The 21107-nt window shown below is 40.8% G+C and overlaps 1 protein-coding gene across 5 annotated transcripts in view; it reads right to left on the reverse strand.

Moving 5' to 3' along the window:
* Window positions 1-21107, reverse strand: part of Marchf8 (membrane associated ring-CH-type finger 8) — an 81221-nt gene that overhangs the window by 34571 nt on the left and 25543 nt on the right. For 4 of the 5 annotated variants that reach the window (XM_085686940.2, XM_048444455.3, XM_048444451.3 and 1 more), the window contains exon 2: window positions 4690-4872. In XM_085686940.2, coding sequence (XP_085543066.1) covers window positions 4690-4788 — 99 coding nt within the window. In that variant the 5' untranslated portion in view covers window positions 4789-4872. Of the gene's footprint in view, window positions 1-4689; window positions 4873-7262; window positions 7348-21107 lie in introns of those variants that run through there. The other variant, XM_048444454.3, reaches the window with a different exon arrangement.

Here is a 21107-nt window from a genome sequence, read left to right on the forward strand (position 1 = left end):
AACACTGAATTCAATGATTGGTTAACAGCACCTTCCTTCCCTTTCTTAATCTCCAGGGAAACCATCAGAACTCGTTTTCACACTCTGAACAGCGAGGTAGAAAATGGTACTTGGTAACAAAGGTATCATCTCTGGTTCACGAACAGCAAGTATGCTACAATTTCCTGCACATGCTTGAGTATACTAGGAGGGGTCCCCAAAGGCATCACTATAACAGTTCGGATTATCAAACAGGATAAGCAATCTTGGACACAGATTTGAAAGGAAATTACACAGGTGCCCACCCCCACCCCCCCCACAACACATATACCACAAGAAGATATATTCCTACTTCCGGGTTTGAGGATGCTACTATGGTGTGAACGTGATTGGATCTACTAAACCTTGTATTAAGGTATGGTCCCTTATGTAATGGTCCAGAGAGGGAGTGGGCCTTTAAGAAGTATATGGTTATGACATGGTATCTCAAGTGTTTTGGTTATTATGGAAGTAGCTGCTACAGAGTTACCTCCTCTGTACTTTCCTCTCTTTGTTCACATCCTCCTGCCCTCGGCCATACATGGGACATGAAGAGGTCCTTACCAGAAGCTGTCCAGCCTCCAGAACTGTAAGCCTCTTTTATAACTTACCCAGCCTCATGCATTCTGTTCCAGGAACAGAAACTGTACTGAAGCAAACATTAATGTTCTGAGATTCTCACAGGAAAAGTAAATACTGACTTAAGGAGCCATACAAATGATGCCAGCAGTAGTGACATATTAACTGACAGTGACGTAACAAGTATTTCAAAGACGCATTTAACTGTGCCTCTATAAAGAAGAATAGAGAGTAGGCTAAATACTGGCACACAAGCTGTTATATGTAGAAGGATTTTTTCAGAGATGTATCTTCATTATTATTGTTTTCTCAACTACTACATCCCGACGGCAATTTCCCCTCCCTCCTCTCTTCCCACACACACCCCTTCTCTCTCTTCCACATCCACTCCTCCTCCCAGGGGGAAAAGCAGGCCACCCAGAAGTATCACCAAACACAGCACATCCAGTTACAACTTGACTAGGCACCTCCCTCACATCAAGGCAGGAAGAGGCAGTGCAGCAGGAGGAAAGGGTCCCCCAAAGTGGGCACATAGGCCAGAGACACCCCTGCTCCCACTGCTAGGAGTTCCACACAAACACCATGTCCATGCAGAGGACTGAGGTCAGACCCATACAGGCTGCTGATTGTAGGTTCAGTCTCTGTGAGCCCCTATGAGCCCTGATCAATTGATTCTGTGCACCATTAGAAGAAGGAACTTTTATCTTGCAAAATAAAACTACAGTTCCTTTGATAAAACAGTGAACTATAAATAAGAGAGAGCTAGAGACTGCTTTGATGAGAGACCTTATATTCTGAGTAGTTAACACACACACACACACACACACACACACACACACACACACACACACACACACACACACGATTGAAACTGGTAGGCTGGCCAGGTATGGTAGCCAGTGCATGTCTGCCATCCTGAACTTTGGAGAGTGGAATTGTAGGGATGGGAGGAGGAGGGGGGCAAAAACAGAAGGGGGAAAAGGAAGGAAAAAAATGAAAAAAGGAAAGAGGGAAGAAGGATGAGAGGAAGGGGAAGGAACAGAAGGCAGGAGTGGACCAGGACCAGAGCACACCTTAGGAGGCCCTGAAAACAGGCTGTTCTGGAGATACAAAGCAGGTCCAGGTGCTGAACTGAAAATGAGAGTCTGCAATATTAAAGCTCAGATTTTCTACAAGTTCTTCTATTAGGTTCTCATGGCTTATCCATACACTAAAGTACAATAATTATGAGGGAAAGTACAATGGATATGCATCAGAATTACTATCACCTGCTCAACTGAAACAATTATCTTGTTCCAGATACCAGGTACAGGTGAATATAGCATTAGGCATTTATATAGTTTATGTATACAAGTATATATAAGGCATCCTTCTTTTATTAAAATTTTCTCCATTTACATACTTTCAGAGCAAAATGATTTGTTTAGATAACTATCACTTTGATGTTTCATGATAAAATTCTTCTGTTGACCTAGAAAGGAAGATGAAGAAATCAATGGTGACTGAAATAAAATTCTTTAAAAATATGAAAAGTATCTTTTGCTTTCTATGTAGCTGTCTAAATACAAGCAGACAGAAGACTAGCTTTTTGTAACTTTTAGGAATACAATAACATGGACTAGTTCTTTTGGGGCTGAGAGTGAAAGTGTATTTTTTAGATAATCGTACAAACTGGGTCCCAGGTGATTCAGCTCTCTACTACAATGCATCCATTTACAGAGTTTTGGTCACACATGAGGCATGGGGACAGAGCGGCAGGACATGCGACATCCACTCAGCTTGTCCAATCTTGACAGAGGTGAAGTGGAAACCAGAGCAGTGGCACACACCTAGAATCCTAACACTCAGATAGCCAAGGAAAGAGGATTAACTCTGGGAATAGCTTGGGCTACAGAGAGAGCGCATATTAAAACTTGTCTCACTAAAGTAGGGTTTGTGGTATTTCTTCCAGAGTCACCAGTTTTTAAGTGGCAATGCTAATAACAGTAGAGATGGGTTTTGTTTGTTTGTTAGTCATAAAAAAGTAGCAATGTTTACCACTAGAAACAGCAACTAGACCTTTATGATTCCCTGCCTCCTGATCACTCCTGATCAAGGTAGAATCATCTCGTAGTTCTGAGGATTAGCTCTTTCTGGGAATCCAAGGAATATCAACTTTCCTGGACTAAAATTTTCTCCTTAATTTGGAAAAGAGGCTGTTACTTATAGCAAGCTCTAGATACCTGACCCACTGAGACAGGAAAATGGACACTGTCCTAAGATGGAAAGTAACTTAAAATGACTGTCAAACAATGTGTATTTTCAAACACTCACTTGGAGACCAATCATAAAATTATCTATTAGACTATTAAATTACATGTCCATTAATAATCACGCAATTAAGTATACACAAGGTTGCTTAATATAGGCCTAAAAGTAAGATGTTACTAACTTTAAAATGAAAAAAAAAATCTATTCTCTAAGACAGTGAGGATTAAAAAATAATTTCTTTTGAAATGAAGCAACTCTCAGATTTCCAAAAAGAGACTGAACACTGAAAAGTAATGGATTAGTGTCTAAAAAAACCTAAAAAGAACTGCGGTGTCTCATGTCCCTTAAACCCAACACTCAGGAGGCAAGTGAATCTCTGTGAGTTCAAGGCTAGTTTGGTCTACACAATGAGTCCAGGGCAGCCAGAGCTACACGGTGAGACCCTGTCTTAAAAATCAAAACAAACCTAAAAGCAGCAATCCTCTTAAAGGATTAATTATCCACTAGTAAGTGATAGCAAGAAAAAAATCCTTTATGATTACAAAATATTCCCAGCAGTCCTCACCCCACCGAAAGTGATGTCAGTCTTCATCCACAGATAGTATAAGTGTGTACACATCATCAGCCCTCCACAGAGCAGCAGATCAGGCCCATGCAGTGCATGCTATAGAGAGAGCTGTGCATGAAGTCACCTTGGGTATTACCTAAGATAAAGACCTGATATGTGTAGCTACCAGAACCTCTGCTGGGCTTCTCTTTCTCTCACTTCTCAACACAGGCAGATCACAAGCTGCATCAAACAATATGGGGCTGACTATACGCATGTCCTCAACCCAAGTAGCTCTGCTTCTCCTTTCCCCTTAACTACAGCTCTCCCCACAATCCCAGTTTTCTGCAGAAAGCTCTTTCTGACCCTTTGGGCTTAGATTAGTCCTGATGTTCCTCCATTACTGACCTGATCCAACTGATGTTTAAGCGCGGCCAGATCACCAGCAGCGTGAAAACAGAGACAGGTTGGCTATACCAACCTAAATGTAAAAACTTCATCTTAGGAATGTAGAAGACATAATGGGAACTTAGCCAACTGAGATGAGCATGTCATTTACACTAAGAAACTTTCAGAACCCAGACACCAGCAGAAGACAATCCCCTCTACACACAGCCAGCAGTGCTCATCTGCAGAAAAACCAGTCCTTCAGAGCTCAGCCAGCTAATATTCTAGATCGCAGTTCGTAGAATTTTAGTAAAATAAGTGTAATGGTTGGGGCTGTTGAGATGGTTCAGAGGGTAAAGGTAATTGTCACCAAGTCTGACAACCTGAGATCATTTCCCAGGATCCACAGAGGAAGATCACCAACTCTCCAGTTGTACTCCGACCTCCTCTTGTGGGTTACATATGCTCACACCACCATACAAATTGGTACATACGTGAAAACTATTCAAATAATATATTTGTAACAGAAGTTAGTATTGATCTAGAATCATCTAGGAGTCAGTGTATTGGTGAAGTGTTTACAGACTGACAACCCACGGGACACTCAGCCTAACTATAAAGAGAAGGAAGTGAGCCAAGCACCACTGTTCTCTCTGCTTCCTGACTGGATCCAATGTGACCCGCCACTTCATGCTCCTGCCACCATGCCATCCTCACTGCCAAACATCTGCCCGCAAACAGAGATAGAAGAACAGCCTGCCCGCCCTCCCTCCCTCCCTTCCTCCGTCTTTCCCCCCTCCTCCCTCCCTCCCTCCTTCCTTCCTTTGGAGGCTGCTCAGTCAGTACCTGACCACAGCAACCAGGAAACAACCCCCACAGAAAGGCACTTTAAGGAGTTCTCCCATTACCTGCTCCTGCTCCTTGTCTTTGGTCTTGCTTCTGTAGCCTCTAGCGGAAGCGGTGTCCTGAGAAGGGATGGCAGAGATCTGGTGCAGTGGCATGCTCATCCCAGCCTCTGACCTGGTCTTTCTCCTTACGGAAGCGGAAGCGAATCTCCACTAGCAGAGTCATTTTGGGCCATTGACTTCAAGCTGATAAAAACGAAAAGAAACAGAACAGAGTTAGATTACCTAATTTCCAACAGTAAGACTAGCACTGTTCTAAATTTGAGTAAGTTATGCTGGCAAATACTTGGTCTTCAAAAGGGATAGAAAATGACTGGGGGAAAATCATAACATTTGTTTCTTGTAATAAAATGATAGTATCTGAGGGAAATAAGGTCTGTGAATAATCACAGACTAGTCCTGTTGTCTACTTGAAAACAACAATGTCTCGTTATATTATTTTCAAAGTTAAACTTTTGCTCATGAGCAAGTATTCCTATGTATATGTGTGTTTCCCTGAGAATCAAACCTAAGTCTCATGCATCCTGATAATAAGTGATTTTTTCTTAAAATTAATGCCCTTGGCAGAAGAAATGCAAGTTTGAAACTAACTTGAGCAACACAGTAAGATCCATTATAAGTTGGGCAGTGGTGGCTCATACCTTTAATCCCAGCACTCGGGAGGCAGAGGCAGGTGGATCTCTGTGAGTTCGAGGCCAGCCTGGTCTACAAAAGCTAGTTCCGGGACAGGCTCCAAAACAACACAGAGAAACCCTGTCTCAAAAATAAAACAAAACAAAACACACACACACACACACACACACACACACACACACAGATCCTTTATAAACAAACCAAAATTTAAAACAAACATTAGATACACACAAAGCAAAATCACCATTGCTGTTTTTGGAGTTGGATTATAGTTCTGTGGTAGAGTTTGCCTACACACATAAATCCCTGGTTCAATCTCTAGTAAGAAGTTTTAAACAAGAAAAATAAGGGGAGAAGGAAAGGAGGAGGGAAAATAGTCTGTCAGTCTATCCAACTGACCTCAAATTCATATAATGGTAAGATTGCTGAAATTCAAAATATCTCTGGTTCATGCATAACCTTCCGAAAGCCTAGACTCTCCAAACCAGCTGTTGGCCAATGTTTTCTATAAAGAGTGAGATAAATATTACAGGAATTATAGGCCAAAGCTGTTCTAGTTACTTAGTTCCACTATGTAGTGTGAAAGAAACCATTGATAATGGGTAAATAAATAGGAATGTTACATTTTATAGTTCAGATATGGTTTTCCCACCAAAGGTTCACCTGCTGCAGTTTGGTACCCAGTGTAACACAAGTTCGTTCCTAACACTTTGAAAAGCTATGGAGTAAGTCTTGAGGACGGATAAGTGTTTTTGCTGAAGGGTGAATTCATCTCACAAGTAAGCTCAGGAACAATTTTTACAAAGCTTATAGGCTCTCCTGCTTCCTCTCCCCACCAATTTTCTTTCCTTCTCTTCCCCACTATTTCCCTTTCCCACCCTGTGATGGCATCTAGCCTGTTACATCACAGCAGGAGACCCTCACCAGAAGCCAGTGCCAATGTCCTCTTCATGGGTCTCCAGAACTGTGACCGAATTAAACCTTTTAGGTATATAAAATACCCAGTCTTGGGTATATTTTGTTATGATAAAACAAAATAAACTAAGGCATTATATATCACTAGAAATGCATTTGCCAAAACAGCAGGATAGATCTGGCCCATGACTTACAGTTCAATAAGAGTTTTTCAGGGAGGATGTAGGTCTTCAAAAACATTCCTAAGACCCTGAGAAGGCCATCTTTCTGTAAAGTAACAATGTCTATATAAGCTATCTTATTGACCAGTACACTTGCTGTTTTTCTATACTCTCTCATTGCTAGTAATCAAATCATGTGTTCTTTCCTCCCTATCGCTTTCCTTGCTGCCTCCACAGAAACAGCCCTCTACAAACTACACATGTTTACAGAACATATTTACGGTTCACATGTTTCATGATGCTGTTTGAATGTTAGCAGGACAGAGCCTTAAACCAAAAGAATATGTCTTTAATTTGGGGGCCTTCACTTGTAAGCCATGTGGCGGGCATGTGGTGGTGAGCAGGAAACCAGCAGGGCCAGAGCATCCTACGGCCACATTTGAGAAACATCTGTTCGAGCCCTCTCAAAACTCTGCTCTGGAACTGTGTCTGTGGTGCTTCTCTCAACTCTGACAGTCTCACCAACCAGGCAGAAGATCACCAGGACTCACGCACGGATCCTGCACACAGACAACTCATAAAGCAACAGGAAGGAAGGAGGAATGACTACAGACCAATACTAACATGAAAATGAACTACAAGAATATTATTTTAGAGAGCCTCATTTTATAATAGGCAAATAATGACTGAGAATCAAAAAATAAAAAATAAAGGTGAAAGTGTTTACATATTACACACCCCCTCCTTTTCTTCAGGCTCCAAGGAAGCTGGTAGAGAGGGAACACTGTGCCTTAGAAATGTTCCGTATGTTTACAACCAAATGCACTGGCCTGCACAAGAGGCAACACTATTTATTGAGTTGCTTACGCTTTGGAATATCACAACAGTAGTGATCAGTGTCTTCATCACTAATGTATTAAAGTCTTCTGTCAAAGATGACGAATTCCATGTGGTTTCTTGAAATAAGTAGTCAAACTGGCTGTGCCCAAAGTCCCACTACCTTTCATGCCAATAGCTACCTATGCTGCTTCTGATATAATCACCATTATTACATCATTGGTACATGCCCTTGGCAAGCCTAGAAAAGGCTATTTATACCAAAGAGAAACCAAGAGAGTCAGAATGTTTGCAGTTTGGTGGTGCAGGAGAATTGTCTGTATTCTGTCAATCATATTTTAATAAAACGCTGATTGGCCAGGCAGGCAGTATAGGCGGGAAAGCCAGACAGGAAGTAGGGGTGGAGCAAAGAGACTGGGAGTATTCTGGAAGCAGAAGCTCTTCCTCTACTCCTGCGCAGACCACCGAAGAGGCAGCATGTAACATGTCCAGCTGAGAAAGGTACGGAGCCATTATGGCTAACATAGATGAGAATAATGGGTTAATATAAGTTATAGAGTTAATAAGAAGCCTGACCTAATGGGCCAATCAGTTTATAACCTTATGGAGTCCTGTGTGTAATTTCTCTTTGGGATTTGCCGGCTGTTGGGGTACTGGGCAGGACAGAAACCCCAACAAGCCAGCCCCCTCATGTTACATATGGCGCCCAGACGTGGATAAATGAATCCACAGAAAGCCTGAGAAAGCTTGGGAAAGAATAGAGTAAAGTATGTTTTCTTGGTAGCAGCAATTTTTCTAGGTCTGCTCTGCTTGCTAGAGGCAAGCAAATGCTCTCATCAAAAAGAGGTTTCCTGACTCAGCTTTAGCTGCAAAACTTTGTAGCTCATTAAGAGGTCCTGCCACGAAACACTTAAACGGTGTTGGTGAAAAACTGAATGCATGCTTTTCGGTTTTCAGCCATAGCAGGAAAAAAGCTGCGCTGTTTTAAAATGCCAGCTTTCTGGGCTGTCCTGCCAGGGCAATCTCTGCCTCTTTCAGGCAGGCAGTCCGACTGAGTGTGGTCTGTGAGCAGAATGCTCCAGCTTACTTGCTATCAAGGACCTTGAAATGCCATAGAGTTGTGGCAACAAAAATGGCTACAGCCAGTACCTCCGCAGAGGCTGGAAAGCTAAGTATTTAGCTGTCAAAGCCACGGCTTTCCATATTGCTTTGTAAATTAAAGGCTCATGTGGTCAGAAAAAGAGAGATAAACAGTAAAGAGAGATTCAAAGATGAAGAAAACCTCTAACTGGTTTACAGTGTGTTAAAAATATATGCAGGCTAAAGGTTAAAGTCATTACAAATAAAAAAGAAAGAAAGGGAGAAATAGGGTGTGGTGGTATACACCTTTAATCCCAATGCCTGGGAGGCAGAGGCATATTGACCTCTGTGACTTCAAGGGGCAGAGGTGGATTGACCTCTGTGACCTCAAGGTGTGGTAGTACACGCCTTTAATCCCAATGCCTGGGAGGCAGAGACAGATCTCTGTGAGTTCAAGGTGTGGTAGCACACACCTTTAATCCCAGTGCTGGGGAGGCTGAGACAGTGGGATCTCTGAGTTCAAGGACAGCCTGGTCTACAGAGTTATTCCAGGACAAAGATATACAGAGAACCAGTCTCAAAAAGTAAAAGTAAAAATAAAAGAAATAGAGGTTGAAATAAAGCTACATAAAGATGGAAAATGCACAGAAAATCTTGATACTGTATGCCATTATGCTCTCTTTGACTTGTTTGAATGCTGAGGAAGGAGCAACAGCTGCTAAAAGACTTTTGTTTATAAATGCTGCTGAACTAACCCAAGATAGGCATTTTGAAAATACCTTGGCTTCAAAATTGAAGTCAAAAGGTATGTTACTTTGGAGAAGAGATTTTGCTTTTGTTTCCACAGAAAATGAGAGGCTATGGATTCATTCTGAGTTAAGAAAAATCATCTTTGCTCAAGGGAGGCCACCTGAAAAATCTCCGACAGGAATAGATGGCCCAGATGTCTGAGTTCTACATCCAGAACAGATTCAAGACTGCCGCCTGAGATGATCAAGACTCACAGGATACTCCAGTCAGGACTTGATTATAACTCTAAATTTTCTTTAGGTCCCCATAAGATAATCAGCGCCCCCAACCAGCAGGAAGTAGCCTGAAATACTACGCCCACATTCCCAACAAATGGATTGTGGGTATTTTCCTTTGTTCAAAAAAAAAAAGAGGGAAATGGTGCAGGAGAATTGTCTGTATTCTGTCAATCATATTTTAATAAAACGCTGATTGGCCAGGCAGGCAGTATAGGCGGGAAAGCCAGACAGGAAGTAGGGGTGGAGCAAAGAGACTGGGAGTATTCTGGAAGCAGAAGCTCTTCCTCTACTCCTGCGCAGACCACCGAAGAGGCAGCATGTAACATGTCCAGCTGAGAAAGGTACGGAGCCATTATGGCTAACATAGATGAGAATAATGGGTTAATATAAGTTATAGAGTTAATAAGAAGCCTGACCTAATGGGCCAATCAGTTTATAACCTTATGGAGTCTTGCGTGTGATTTTCCTTGGGACTTGCTGGCTTGTTGGGGTACTGGGCAGGACAGAAACCCCAACAAGCAAGCCCATCATGTTACAGTTTGGAAGGCCCCTCCCTTACAGTCACTCCAGCTACTCTTCTGATACGTACCCACCTTCAGGTAAGGGACCCGGACGTTTACCAGAAGCAATACTTTGAGTGATATTTTATTTGTTTTAATAAATACAGCTTGTCTAAAGATCAGTAGGGCAAAGCTAAGCCACTAGAGGTCAGGCAGTGGTGATACACACCTTTAATCCCAGGATTTGGTAGACAGAGGCAGATGGATCTCTGTGAGTTCAAGGCTACCCTGGGCTACACAATACTGGAATAACTCCAGGTGGTGATGCCTCACACCTTTAATCCCAGTACTAGGGAGTCATGCATTTAATCCCAGCACTAGAGGGAATATAAAATGGAAGGAGAGAGAGGATCGGTCTGTTTAGTCTGTGGTCGCCCAGCCTTGGTAGAGTTAAGACTTCTCTAGTGGCTTGGCTGCTTTGCTTTTCTGGTTTTCAGGTTGAACCCCAATATCTGTCTCTGAGATTTTATTATTTGTTCTACAAATACTATTTAATATAAGCATTCATTTACAAATGAATCAACAAAAAGACAACACCACTATGTACATGAATGTTCATATGAAAGAAGGCATGGGACAACAATCTAATTGATATCAATTATATCTAATTTATATCAATTCAATCCATCTTTAATGAAGAACAGTTAGACTTTGCACTGTGCCTGGTCATCTAGATAAGGGCTTCAAAGTCAGCTGAAATAAACATCTATATCTAGAGGAACTAGACTCCTAAGGTTTGAGTCAGGAAAAAATGTCAAGTTCATGGATCAGGAAACTTTACATTGTTAAAATTACAACTCTCACAGACCGGGATGTATCTCAGCGGTAGAATGCTTGTAGCAAGGTAGTGGGTTTGATTCCCCACCACCTTAAAGGTGTGTGTGCCGGGGGGAGGGGTAGTTCTCTTCAAACTGATCTAAAGAATCAAAGTAATCTCCGTTTGGCACAGATTCAACAAGATGATCCCAAAATGAAATGGAAATTCAAGAAACTCAGACCTGCTAAAGGAGGCTTACAGAGCAGAGTTTGAGGACTCATACTTCCCAGCTTTAAAACATACCCCAAAGGCCAGTAATCAAGACAGAGCTGAACATCTGTCCAGATAGCTATATAGAACAGAAGTGAAGAGTTGAGAAATAAACTCATCTATAGTCAAATAACTTTCCATAAAATAACAACATGATTCCACAGGAAAAGAATACACTTTTCAATGAATGCCAGGACAACTAGACAGTCTCAGGCAAAAAATAAATCTGGATTCCTTCCTTACACTAAGAAACAAAAGAAAAACAAGATATCAACAAAATAATTTTGTATGTGTGGGTACTGATATTTCATTTGTATTTCAATAAAGCTTGCCTGAAGATCAGAGAGTAAAACAGCCACACTGGTCAGCCATACAGACCAGGCGATGGTGGCACACACCTTTAATCCCAGTAGCCACAACAGTTTGCCATAGAAGCTGGGCAATAGTGGTGCACACCTTTAATCCCAGAACTAGAGAGGAATATAAGACGGGAGGAGACAGCTTTCAGTTCAGTCTCATTCTGAGGATTCATGGAGGCAGGATCGCCATTTCAGTCTTGGGGTAGAGGTAAGAGCCAGCGGTTGGTTGCTTTGCTTTTCTGATCTTCAGGTTGAACCCCAATATCTGTCTCTGGGTTTTTATTATTGATGCTACATGTGTGTGTTTCAATATAAGTGATAAAACCATGATAAAAGTGAAAAGTGGAGCTGAACATGTAGCTCAGTAACACTGTGCTTGCATACTGCGTGCAAGGTCCCTGGTTTGACAACAACATTTACACTTACACACACACACACACACACACACACACGAAAGGGCACGTCTAGATCCTAGAACTCAGAAGAAAGGCAGGGGATCATGAATTCAAGGTCAGCATGTGCTATACACAGTGAGGCCTTTTCTCTAAGAAATAAAACAAAGAGGGGAAAACAGGAAGTAAGGAGGAACAACAGCAAAACAGAAGAAATGCTTGCTGATCATACATCAACCAAGGACTCTGTATCTAGAATACACAGATTTCTTACAATGCAATAACAAAAAGACAAGGACCCAATGAGAAATGACTTCTTGAAATCCTTAGCTGTCAGAAAAGTGCAAACCAAAGCCACCATCCATGGTTAAGGCATGGACAAGGCACCATCCATGTTCCTGACTAAAGATACATGAACAAGTGTTGGTAAGGATATGGTGAAACAACCCTTTGTAGATTGAGAATGTAATTGGCTGCTGTTTAAAAGTCTACTTCTTCTCAAGATAATAGACATGTTACCACACGACCCAGCAATTTAACTTCTAGGACACACATCTAAAGCAAATTAAAACATCCGCCCTATTCATGAACACTGCCCCTAAATTTATTATGAATATTCATACTGCATTATCCAGAACCGCATGAAGTAGAATCAAACCAAAACTATATCAACTTCTAAGAAAATACAGTATATATCCATTCACCTGTACTATGTTCATCAATAAAAAGTATAAATGAACTTTGAAAAAAATATTAAGTGAAAAAAGCCAGTTACAAAGGACCACCTAATATTTGATAACATTTGTATGAAATGTCCAGAGTAGGTAAATCTACACAGACAAAAAGTAGGCAACTGGGTGTGGAGATGAAAACGGTTAAATATAAGGGGATAAGTACATAAAAGGACTTCTCTTTAGAGTACTGAATACGATCTAAAAGTGTCTGTGGTGATGTCACACAATGCATAAGCAACGAAAGCTTTAGAACTATATCCACTTAAGTTGGTAAGTTGTAATGCATATAAACCATCTCAATAAAGCTATTTTTTTAAAAAATAGAAATAAGTGAATTAAAAACGTTTAATTTTTCCAGAGAGCCTGTAGATGGACCCTGCTCTCTTACCCTCCCACCAAACGTAGTAATCAGAATTCAAGTCCAGCCCCAACTGTATGAGGTCAGGAAAATGTTTGTTATTTCCTGTCTATAAAAGATAAAAGTAACAACCTCTCATCAGTTTAAAAGGCTAACACGAAGATCAAATAACTGTCCACGTGCAGAACACAGGACCCTATGCAGTATATTTACCAGCAGGCTTTCCCCTCTACCTGTTGGCACATTCTGTCTTTTTTTGGGGGGCGGGGGGGTAAGGTGTTTAGCTTTAATTGGTCATGTTGATTAGGGCAGCTTTTTTTCTTTTTATCTATTTGTTTATTTGTTTGTTTGTTTATTAAAAATTTCCACCTCTTCCCTGCCTCCCTTTTCCCTCCCCCTCCCCACCTTCCCCTCCCTCACATTCTGTCTTTCTATCACTGGGTTATATCCCTTTGTTCTTCAGCTCAAGATTTATAAAACTGGGTCCTCCAATCCTTCTGACATCTATTTATTACCTCTAGACAGAAAAGCAAGAACAACAATACCTAGTCTACAGCACCAATAAGAAGGCCTTATCAGGAAATCACCCAGCATGGCTTAACAATCTGTCTATGCACCTTACAGACAGACAAGATAAATGCAGGACTCTGTTTATTCAGACAATCTGTGAACAAATAAAATACCAACATGGAAGTCAAAAGACAGCAAGGATAGTTCCAGCCCCCTTGACCTTCACCCCAAGGAGCCACCTGTCTCTATGCACCCTGTCTCAAGGTACCATATTCCAGCAGCATCCTACTTCATTCCCTCAATTCTAAGAATCAAGAAAGAGATGGCACAGAAGAACAGAGTCCAAGTGCAGAGACACTAAACTTCGCAAGACTATGAGAAACCCAAGACATGTTCACAATAAAGACTGAGAATCACCAGCAGGTTCATGATACAGAACACAGAAGTGTAAGTTTGTCTTCTAAGACACATCTGTAGAATGAGTCATGTTATCAGGTGCTACATACAAATACAGAACTCAGCATCAATACAAAATCTTGAAGACTGAAGAAACAGCAATGGAAAATACTTGATTATATATATAAAACCTATCTCAAACCAAAACTTAACATACACAGCAAAGCATGTATTTTAACTACTAAAAAAGGAATCTTCTAAGAATTACTGATACCAGTTTAAAGATATAAACATTCATACAAAAATCAGTACTCTAGGCTGGGTTGAAAGCAATGTAACTCAGTCACATGTTTGCATGGCATATACAAATCCATGGGTTCCTCTCCAGTAGCAAGCACATATACCAGGTATAGTGGTGCATGCCTAGAATCCCAGTATTCAAGAGGTACAGACAGGAGAATCAGAAACTTAAGGTCATCCTTGGCAACACAACGAGTTTGAGATCAGCCAGAGATACATGTTAAAATAAAAATCAGTAATGTATTCTACTACAAATATAAATGTACATGAATGTTACTGACCTTGTACACCAACAAAACAAACAAAAAACATAAACAATGTCAAAGTAAATTAAGAATTTTCAATAAAAATCAGTGACTTTGGAGTATATTCGACTACTGAAATATAATAAAGTACGACCTCAAGTTAAAACATATTTAATGTAACCCAATCAAAGTCTAAGACAGATTTCACATGAGAAAATGATCATAAAATCATACATAAAAAGATAACTAAATAAAAAGTTGGGAAAGAAGCAATAGGCTGCATTCTATAAAATATTTAAATATTATAAGACAACTTAGGAAACAGCAAGAAACAGGAACAAGATTTGGGAGGGGGGCGTTTCAAGACAGGGTTTTACAGTGTAGCTTTGGAGCCTGTGCCGGAACTCGCTCTATCGTCCAGTCTGGCCTCAAACTCACAGAGATCCACTTGCCTCTGCCACCCTGGTGCTGGGATTAAAAACGGGGAACAAGATTTTTAAAAGCCCAGAAACCAAACAAGTACAGAAGAGTACACTAGCCAATTATATCAAGGGCCATGCTACTCAATTATTGGGATTGGGATAGCTTGATAATCCAGAAGGGAAACTTTTAAATCAATACTCACACACTTACCAAAATAAATTCTGGCTGGTTGTGGTGGTGCACACCAGTAGGATTTGCTGAAGGAGGCAGGAGTATCAAGAGTTCGAAGCAAGCCTGGGCTACACAAAGCCTGGGCTACACATTCAAATAAATAAATGAGTGAGTGAGTGAGTGAGTGAGTGAGTGAGTGAGTGAATGAATGAATAAATAAACAAATCTGGTATGGGATGACTCTGTGGGTTCAGGCACTAGGTGCCAAACTGAGCAGCCTGAGTTCAATCCCAGAACTTTGTGATGAAGAGAACCCACTACCACAAGTTGTCCTCTGATGTCCACATAGCCATGTGCATGGCCTCTCTCAAATAAGTAAATATATGTAATTAAATGCATAAATTCTAATGTATATAAAAATTAAATGTAAAGACGCACATACAGAGAGTGAGAATGAAATACCATTACAAATTAATTTATTAAGGAACTCAATTAAAGAGTGTCTTTCTAAACCTAGAATTGATATTTTTTTAAAGTTACAAAGTACAAAGGTTTGTTGATTTGACTCTATTCTTAAAATATATACACAAAAGGCTAGAAAATATGCTTTACACGAGACCGCAATATTTTTACACATATTAATAGAAAACTTTTTTACTGTCTTTTGAGATGAGGTTTTGTTATGAAACCCTGATTGGTTTGAAACACAGTACAGACCAAGTAGGCTAAGCAGTCCTCAAACTTGCAGCAATTCTCCTGCTTCTGTCTCAGAAGGACTTTTAATTATAGGATTCTGCCATAATATCCAGCCAATTAAATTTCTGAGAAAAATCAAAGCCCACAGAGAGGTGACCAGGTCTCTGAAGAGAGACTTCCTGTATGAGGACACGGTGAGTGAACTAAAGTATGGCAAAAGACATCAAAGGAACAAGGGAGGGGAAGAGTTCATGCAGCTATATTTTCCTTTAATCACAGTCTACAAAAATATAGCAAAACTTAAGACAGGAAGATGGCTCCATAGGTAACAGTGTTTGCAGTTATGCACACCCAACTGCCTAAATCCAGTGTTTTGAAACCACAGGAAAATCCAGATGCAGCAGTGAGCACCTGTAATCCTAGCCCTCCTATAATGAGATGGGATGTAGAGTATAAAAATAAGCCAACTCATAGGCCGGCTAGCTGGACACCCAGTACAGCAGCAGAAACAAGAGACCCTACCTTAACAAGCAGGAGGGAAAAAACTCCCAGGTCCTCTGACCTCTCTACACACCACACACCTCATGGCATGTGTGCACATGCACAGATATGCACACACTACATATATAGACATCAAATATCAATGAATATTTACCAAGATCAGTCAGTGAACAATGCATTGGGCATGTATTCTCACATGCTTCTGGTAGCAACACAAAGTTAGAATGTCCACTGGTGACAGAAGTTTCTGTTCCACCTGGTCCCAAAGCCATTCAGTACCAAAGAAACAAACAGAGGCCAACATTAATTATAAATTGTTTGGCCTATTAGCACAAACTTCTTATTAACTAACTCTTGCATCTCAAATTAACCCATAATTCTTGTCTGCATTAGCCACGTGGCTTGGTACCTTTTTATCAGTGAGGCATTCTCATCTTGCTTCCTCTATATCTGGGTGACAACTGTAGACTGAATCTTTCCTCTTCCCAGAATTCTCCTATTCTTGTCACTCCGCCTATACTTTTTGCCTGGCTACTGGCCAATCAATGTTTTATTAAACCAATACAAGTGACAAATCTTTTCAGGATACAAGTCCATTGTCCCACAGTAGTCCACCACAACAATGCAGCAACACAGCAAACAAATGAACAAACACGACAGGAACATATTTGCTAAGTTTGGTATAAGAGAACATGCAAAAGTTTTCAGTTGCAAAGAATTTTCAAGGCAGCATTACTTGTAACAAAAAAAGAATTCCTAAACTGTGATGTTAGTATAATCAATGGAATACTATGTAGTCATTTGTGGTGGTTCGAAAGAAAATGGCCTCCAGAGGGAGTGACACTATCAGGAGGTGTGGCTTTGTTGGAATCGGTATGGCTTGTTAGAGGAAGTGTGTCACTGTGGGGGTGGGCTTTGAGGTCTCCTATGTTCAAGCTACTCTGAGTGTCACAGTCTACTTCCTGTTGCCTGCATGCTGACATGCTCCCAGTCACAATGATCATGGACTGTGCCTCTGAAACTGTAAATTGCCACCTCAATTAAACGTTTATCTTTATAAGAGTTGTTGTGGTAGCTGACCCGAGCTTGTGGGACCTATGGACTCTAGATTGACAGCTGGGGAGCCTACATGGGACCAAACTAGGCCCTCTGCATGAGGGTGACAGTCACGTGGTTTGATCTGTTTGTGGAACCCCTGGCAGTGGGATCAGAATCTATCACTGGTACATGAATTAGATTTTTGGAGTCAATTCTCTATGGTATGATGCCTTGGTCAGCCTTGATGCAGCAGTGAAGGGCATGATCCTGCCTCAACTTGATGTGCTATGCTTTGTTGATTCCCCATGGGAAGCCTTACTCTTTCTGGGTAGTGGATGAGGGTGGGGGGGGGGAGGGGGAGAAGGAGAGGGAGGGAAAACTGTAGTTGGTGTGTAAAATGAATAAATTTTTTTTTAAAAAAAGCTGGGCAATGGTGGCACACACCTTTAATCCCAACACTCAGGAGGCAGAGGCAGGTGGATCTCTGTGAGTTCGGGGCCAGCCTGGTCCACAAGAGCTAGTTCCAGGACAGGCTCCAAAGCTATAGAGAAACAAATCTCAAAAAAAAAAAAATTAAAAAGAAAAAGAGTTGTCTTGGTTATGGTGTCTCTTCACAGCAATAGAAACCTAACCAAGACAGAAATAGGTACCAGGAACTGGAGTATTGTTGTAATAGGCCTAACCATGCTTTTGCTTGAAGGAATATGGATTTCGGATTAGAAAAGCAGCTGAACACTTTAACTGCTGCTTAATGGGTCATACTAGTAGGAGCACGGAAGAGAATGTTAGTATGTGGTCTTGTGATATTTTGGTGAAGAATGTGGCTACTTTTTGCCCTTGTCTGGAGAATCTGCCTGGGGCTAAAGTGAAGAGTTCTGGATTAATTCCACTGGTAGAAAAAAATCTCAAAACAGACTTGTATGCACTATGTCACGTGGTTATTAGCAGTAACTCTGATGGAGATCTGTAATGAAAACAACCTGAACAAATAAAAATATAAAATATATACATTGAAGAAAAGGGGCACCAGAAAGTAGAATAGAGATAAATCCTATGTTGAAGGAGATAAACAGATTAAGAAATGGGACAAAGGGAGTGATAATCCCACTCAGCTAAACTGTCAACTTGTAAAATGGAATTAAAGAAAAGTTTAGAGCCAGGTGTGATGATGCACACCTTTAATCCCAGCATTCAGAAAGCAGAGGCTGGCAGATCTCTGAGTTTGAGGCCAGCCTGGTCTACAGAGCAAGTTCAAGGAAAGTCAAGCTTAAGCAGTAAAGGTAACCATCAAAAACAAAGCTGATGAAGATGTAATTGAATGAGGGAACCGTGTTCCAGCCCCAGCAAGCAGCAGAATTTGGCAGCTTCAGTCACAGGTTTCTGGCTTTAGAGTTACAGACAGAAGAAACACATTATGGAATTTGCCTCTGCAACTATGGAAAACCTTTATATGGTTTCCTTTACAAGACTTGCCCTGGTCACGGTGTCTCTTCACAACAACAGAAATCCTAAGGCTTCATTATATGAAATAGAGAAGCACAGCTATATTAAACAAAAATAATAAAAATTACAAATTACAGTATCGGTCATGTAAATATAAAATAGGGGGAAGCATGAAACGCAAACAAGAAATAAACGGTGCAATAATATAAACGATTTTCCTTTGTTTTCCACACTTAATAAATTAATGACAGGCTGGCAACAGAAAATAATCCAAGAGGACAGGCAACTACAAGAAGGCTCATGTTCTATTAGAAACACTTGTGGAGCCTCTCAGAACTCAACATTCATTTTTCTTTTTTTATAACAATCTTTTCTCATTTTACATACCAATCCTAGTTCCCTCTCTCTCCCCTTCTCCCACTCCCCCCACCTTCCACCCACTCCATCCCCCATCCCATTCCTTAAGGGAACATGGGGAGTCAACAAAGCAAGACTCATTTTTCCACAGAAATAAAGAAAAGGCACATTCTCAGGGTGCAGATGGTCACAACCAGTCATGATTTGCTTTCTGTTCTAATTTTTTAGCCTTTCTTCTAATATTTTGCAGTGTTTCCCCTTTAAAACAAAGTACACATCAAAGAAAGTTTGCCATTCTGCATAAGGCTATTAGATATGGTTTTTATTCTCAAGGCCAATATTTGTAAAGACTGTATTTTATATTTTATACATAGTAAGACTAGTTTTATCATGATTTTCATGCCATACTATTTCCTAGAGAAGTCAATCTGCATACTTCTCACAAAATGCAACTGCAATAACGGCTATGAACAACACCAGCAGTTGACCCAGGCATCATAACAAGGCAGACAAGGAAAAGTTGGTACCTATTTGACCACTGCTAATATCTGGGCATTTGGCCAGTGCTTACAAAGCTATCTATTATCTGCATGGGTTTTTTTTTTTTCCAATATGTGTGGCCCTGGGCTATGTTACAAATATTTAGGAATTAATGTTTTACAACACAGAAAATATTAAACAAGGGCTACTACTAAATGTATTTTCCTTTCACTCACAGTCATAAAAAGAAATATTCCAATATAGTACACAAGACTGCTTTTCACCAGACAAAAGCAGATCATTCCCCTAAGACAGAAAAAACCCAAGAGTGGCCGAGATGCCCAGGATCTGACCACTGGATCAGGCCCTCTTAGTGTGTCAACAATATTTACTTTCAAGTTCCTCAACTTCCTTCTACCAGGCTCCAAGCTTCTCATGAGCGCTGAGAACGTACCTAGGGCTCTCCGGCCCTCTCACTTGGCCACTAAGAAGCTACTCTGTCAGGCAGGCTTTCTCCTGCATATTTTTTATCACCTCCTTCCTAATAAATAGTTTCATATCAGTTCCCCAAGGAAAATGCATAGAATGAGTGGCTGATATAGCTAGACAATGCTATGCACAAACACAATATCCAATGTCAGTAGAGAATTTCAAGTGTTTTGGCTTAAATCATCATCTTTTTAGTTGTGGACCAAAAAAAGAAAATGTCACAAATGAGAGGGCAGACAAAAAGATTTGTGACTGAGAGCATTTGCAGGTCCAACCAGAACAATTCAAAAAACCTGAAGACAAAAAGAGACAAGCTCCAGAATGAAAGGCCACTAAGTACCCGGTGTAATAAATTTAAAAGCAAAAAGTTCTCATCCAAAGTATTATCATAAAGTTTTAAGATCCAAGACAAAGAGAAACCTCCCTATAGAAAAGGGATGTCACATTGCAAAGGGCTCTAAGTCAAAATGAAATCAGCCCTCTCCACAGCACTGTACAGTACAGACATCTTCAAACTGTTAAAAGATTACTTCATCATGGAGTTCTATGTTCAAATAATACAAGAGACACAGTGAAGCAAATCCTGGGAAGATAAACTCTAGAATAAACTAAGAAAACATATCAGAAAAGAAGAGAAGGGCGCAGGGCTGGGAGTACAGCTCAGTGAGCAAAGTGCTTACCAAGCAAGCACACACGAAGCCCAGGGTTAGATCCCCAAGGCTGCATAAAAATCAAGCATGGTAGTGCATGCTTACAAGCCCAGCCTTTGTGCCCCTCGGACACAAACTACCAGACCAAGTACCTGACCATTCCTCCTTCCATGTAAATCTACTTGTATAGCTTTAATAACTTTAACAATAAGGAGAAGAAAAGACTCACTAAGCTCTGAGTCTGGTAATGGGCTGGAGAGACAGCTCAACAGAACAAAAAGAACTTTCCCTATAAGTATGAGAACAAGACTTTGATCCCATTTGACCCATGTAGATGTTGAGTGAGTGGGCATACCACCTGCAATGCCAGATTTTGGAAAAAGACAGGAGATTCCCTGGATTAAGATGGCTACCTAGATTAGCCACACTGGCTGTGGATTTAACCAAAAGACACTATCTCAGGAAAAGGCTGAGAGCAATGGAGGAAGACCCCCTAGTCAATCTCAGGCTTTCTCCCCCTTTTTTTCACACACACGCACAGACACACACAGACACACACACACACACACACGATCTCATATGCACATAGGCATATATACCCATACACACCTGTTCAGACATACTTGAACATACATATA

This window comes from Myodes glareolus, chromosome 3 (genome assembly GCF_982192425.1).
Source record: "Myodes glareolus chromosome 3, mMyoGla1.1, whole genome shotgun sequence".
Classification (NCBI taxonomy): Eukaryota; Metazoa; Chordata; class Mammalia; order Rodentia; family Cricetidae; genus Myodes; species Myodes glareolus.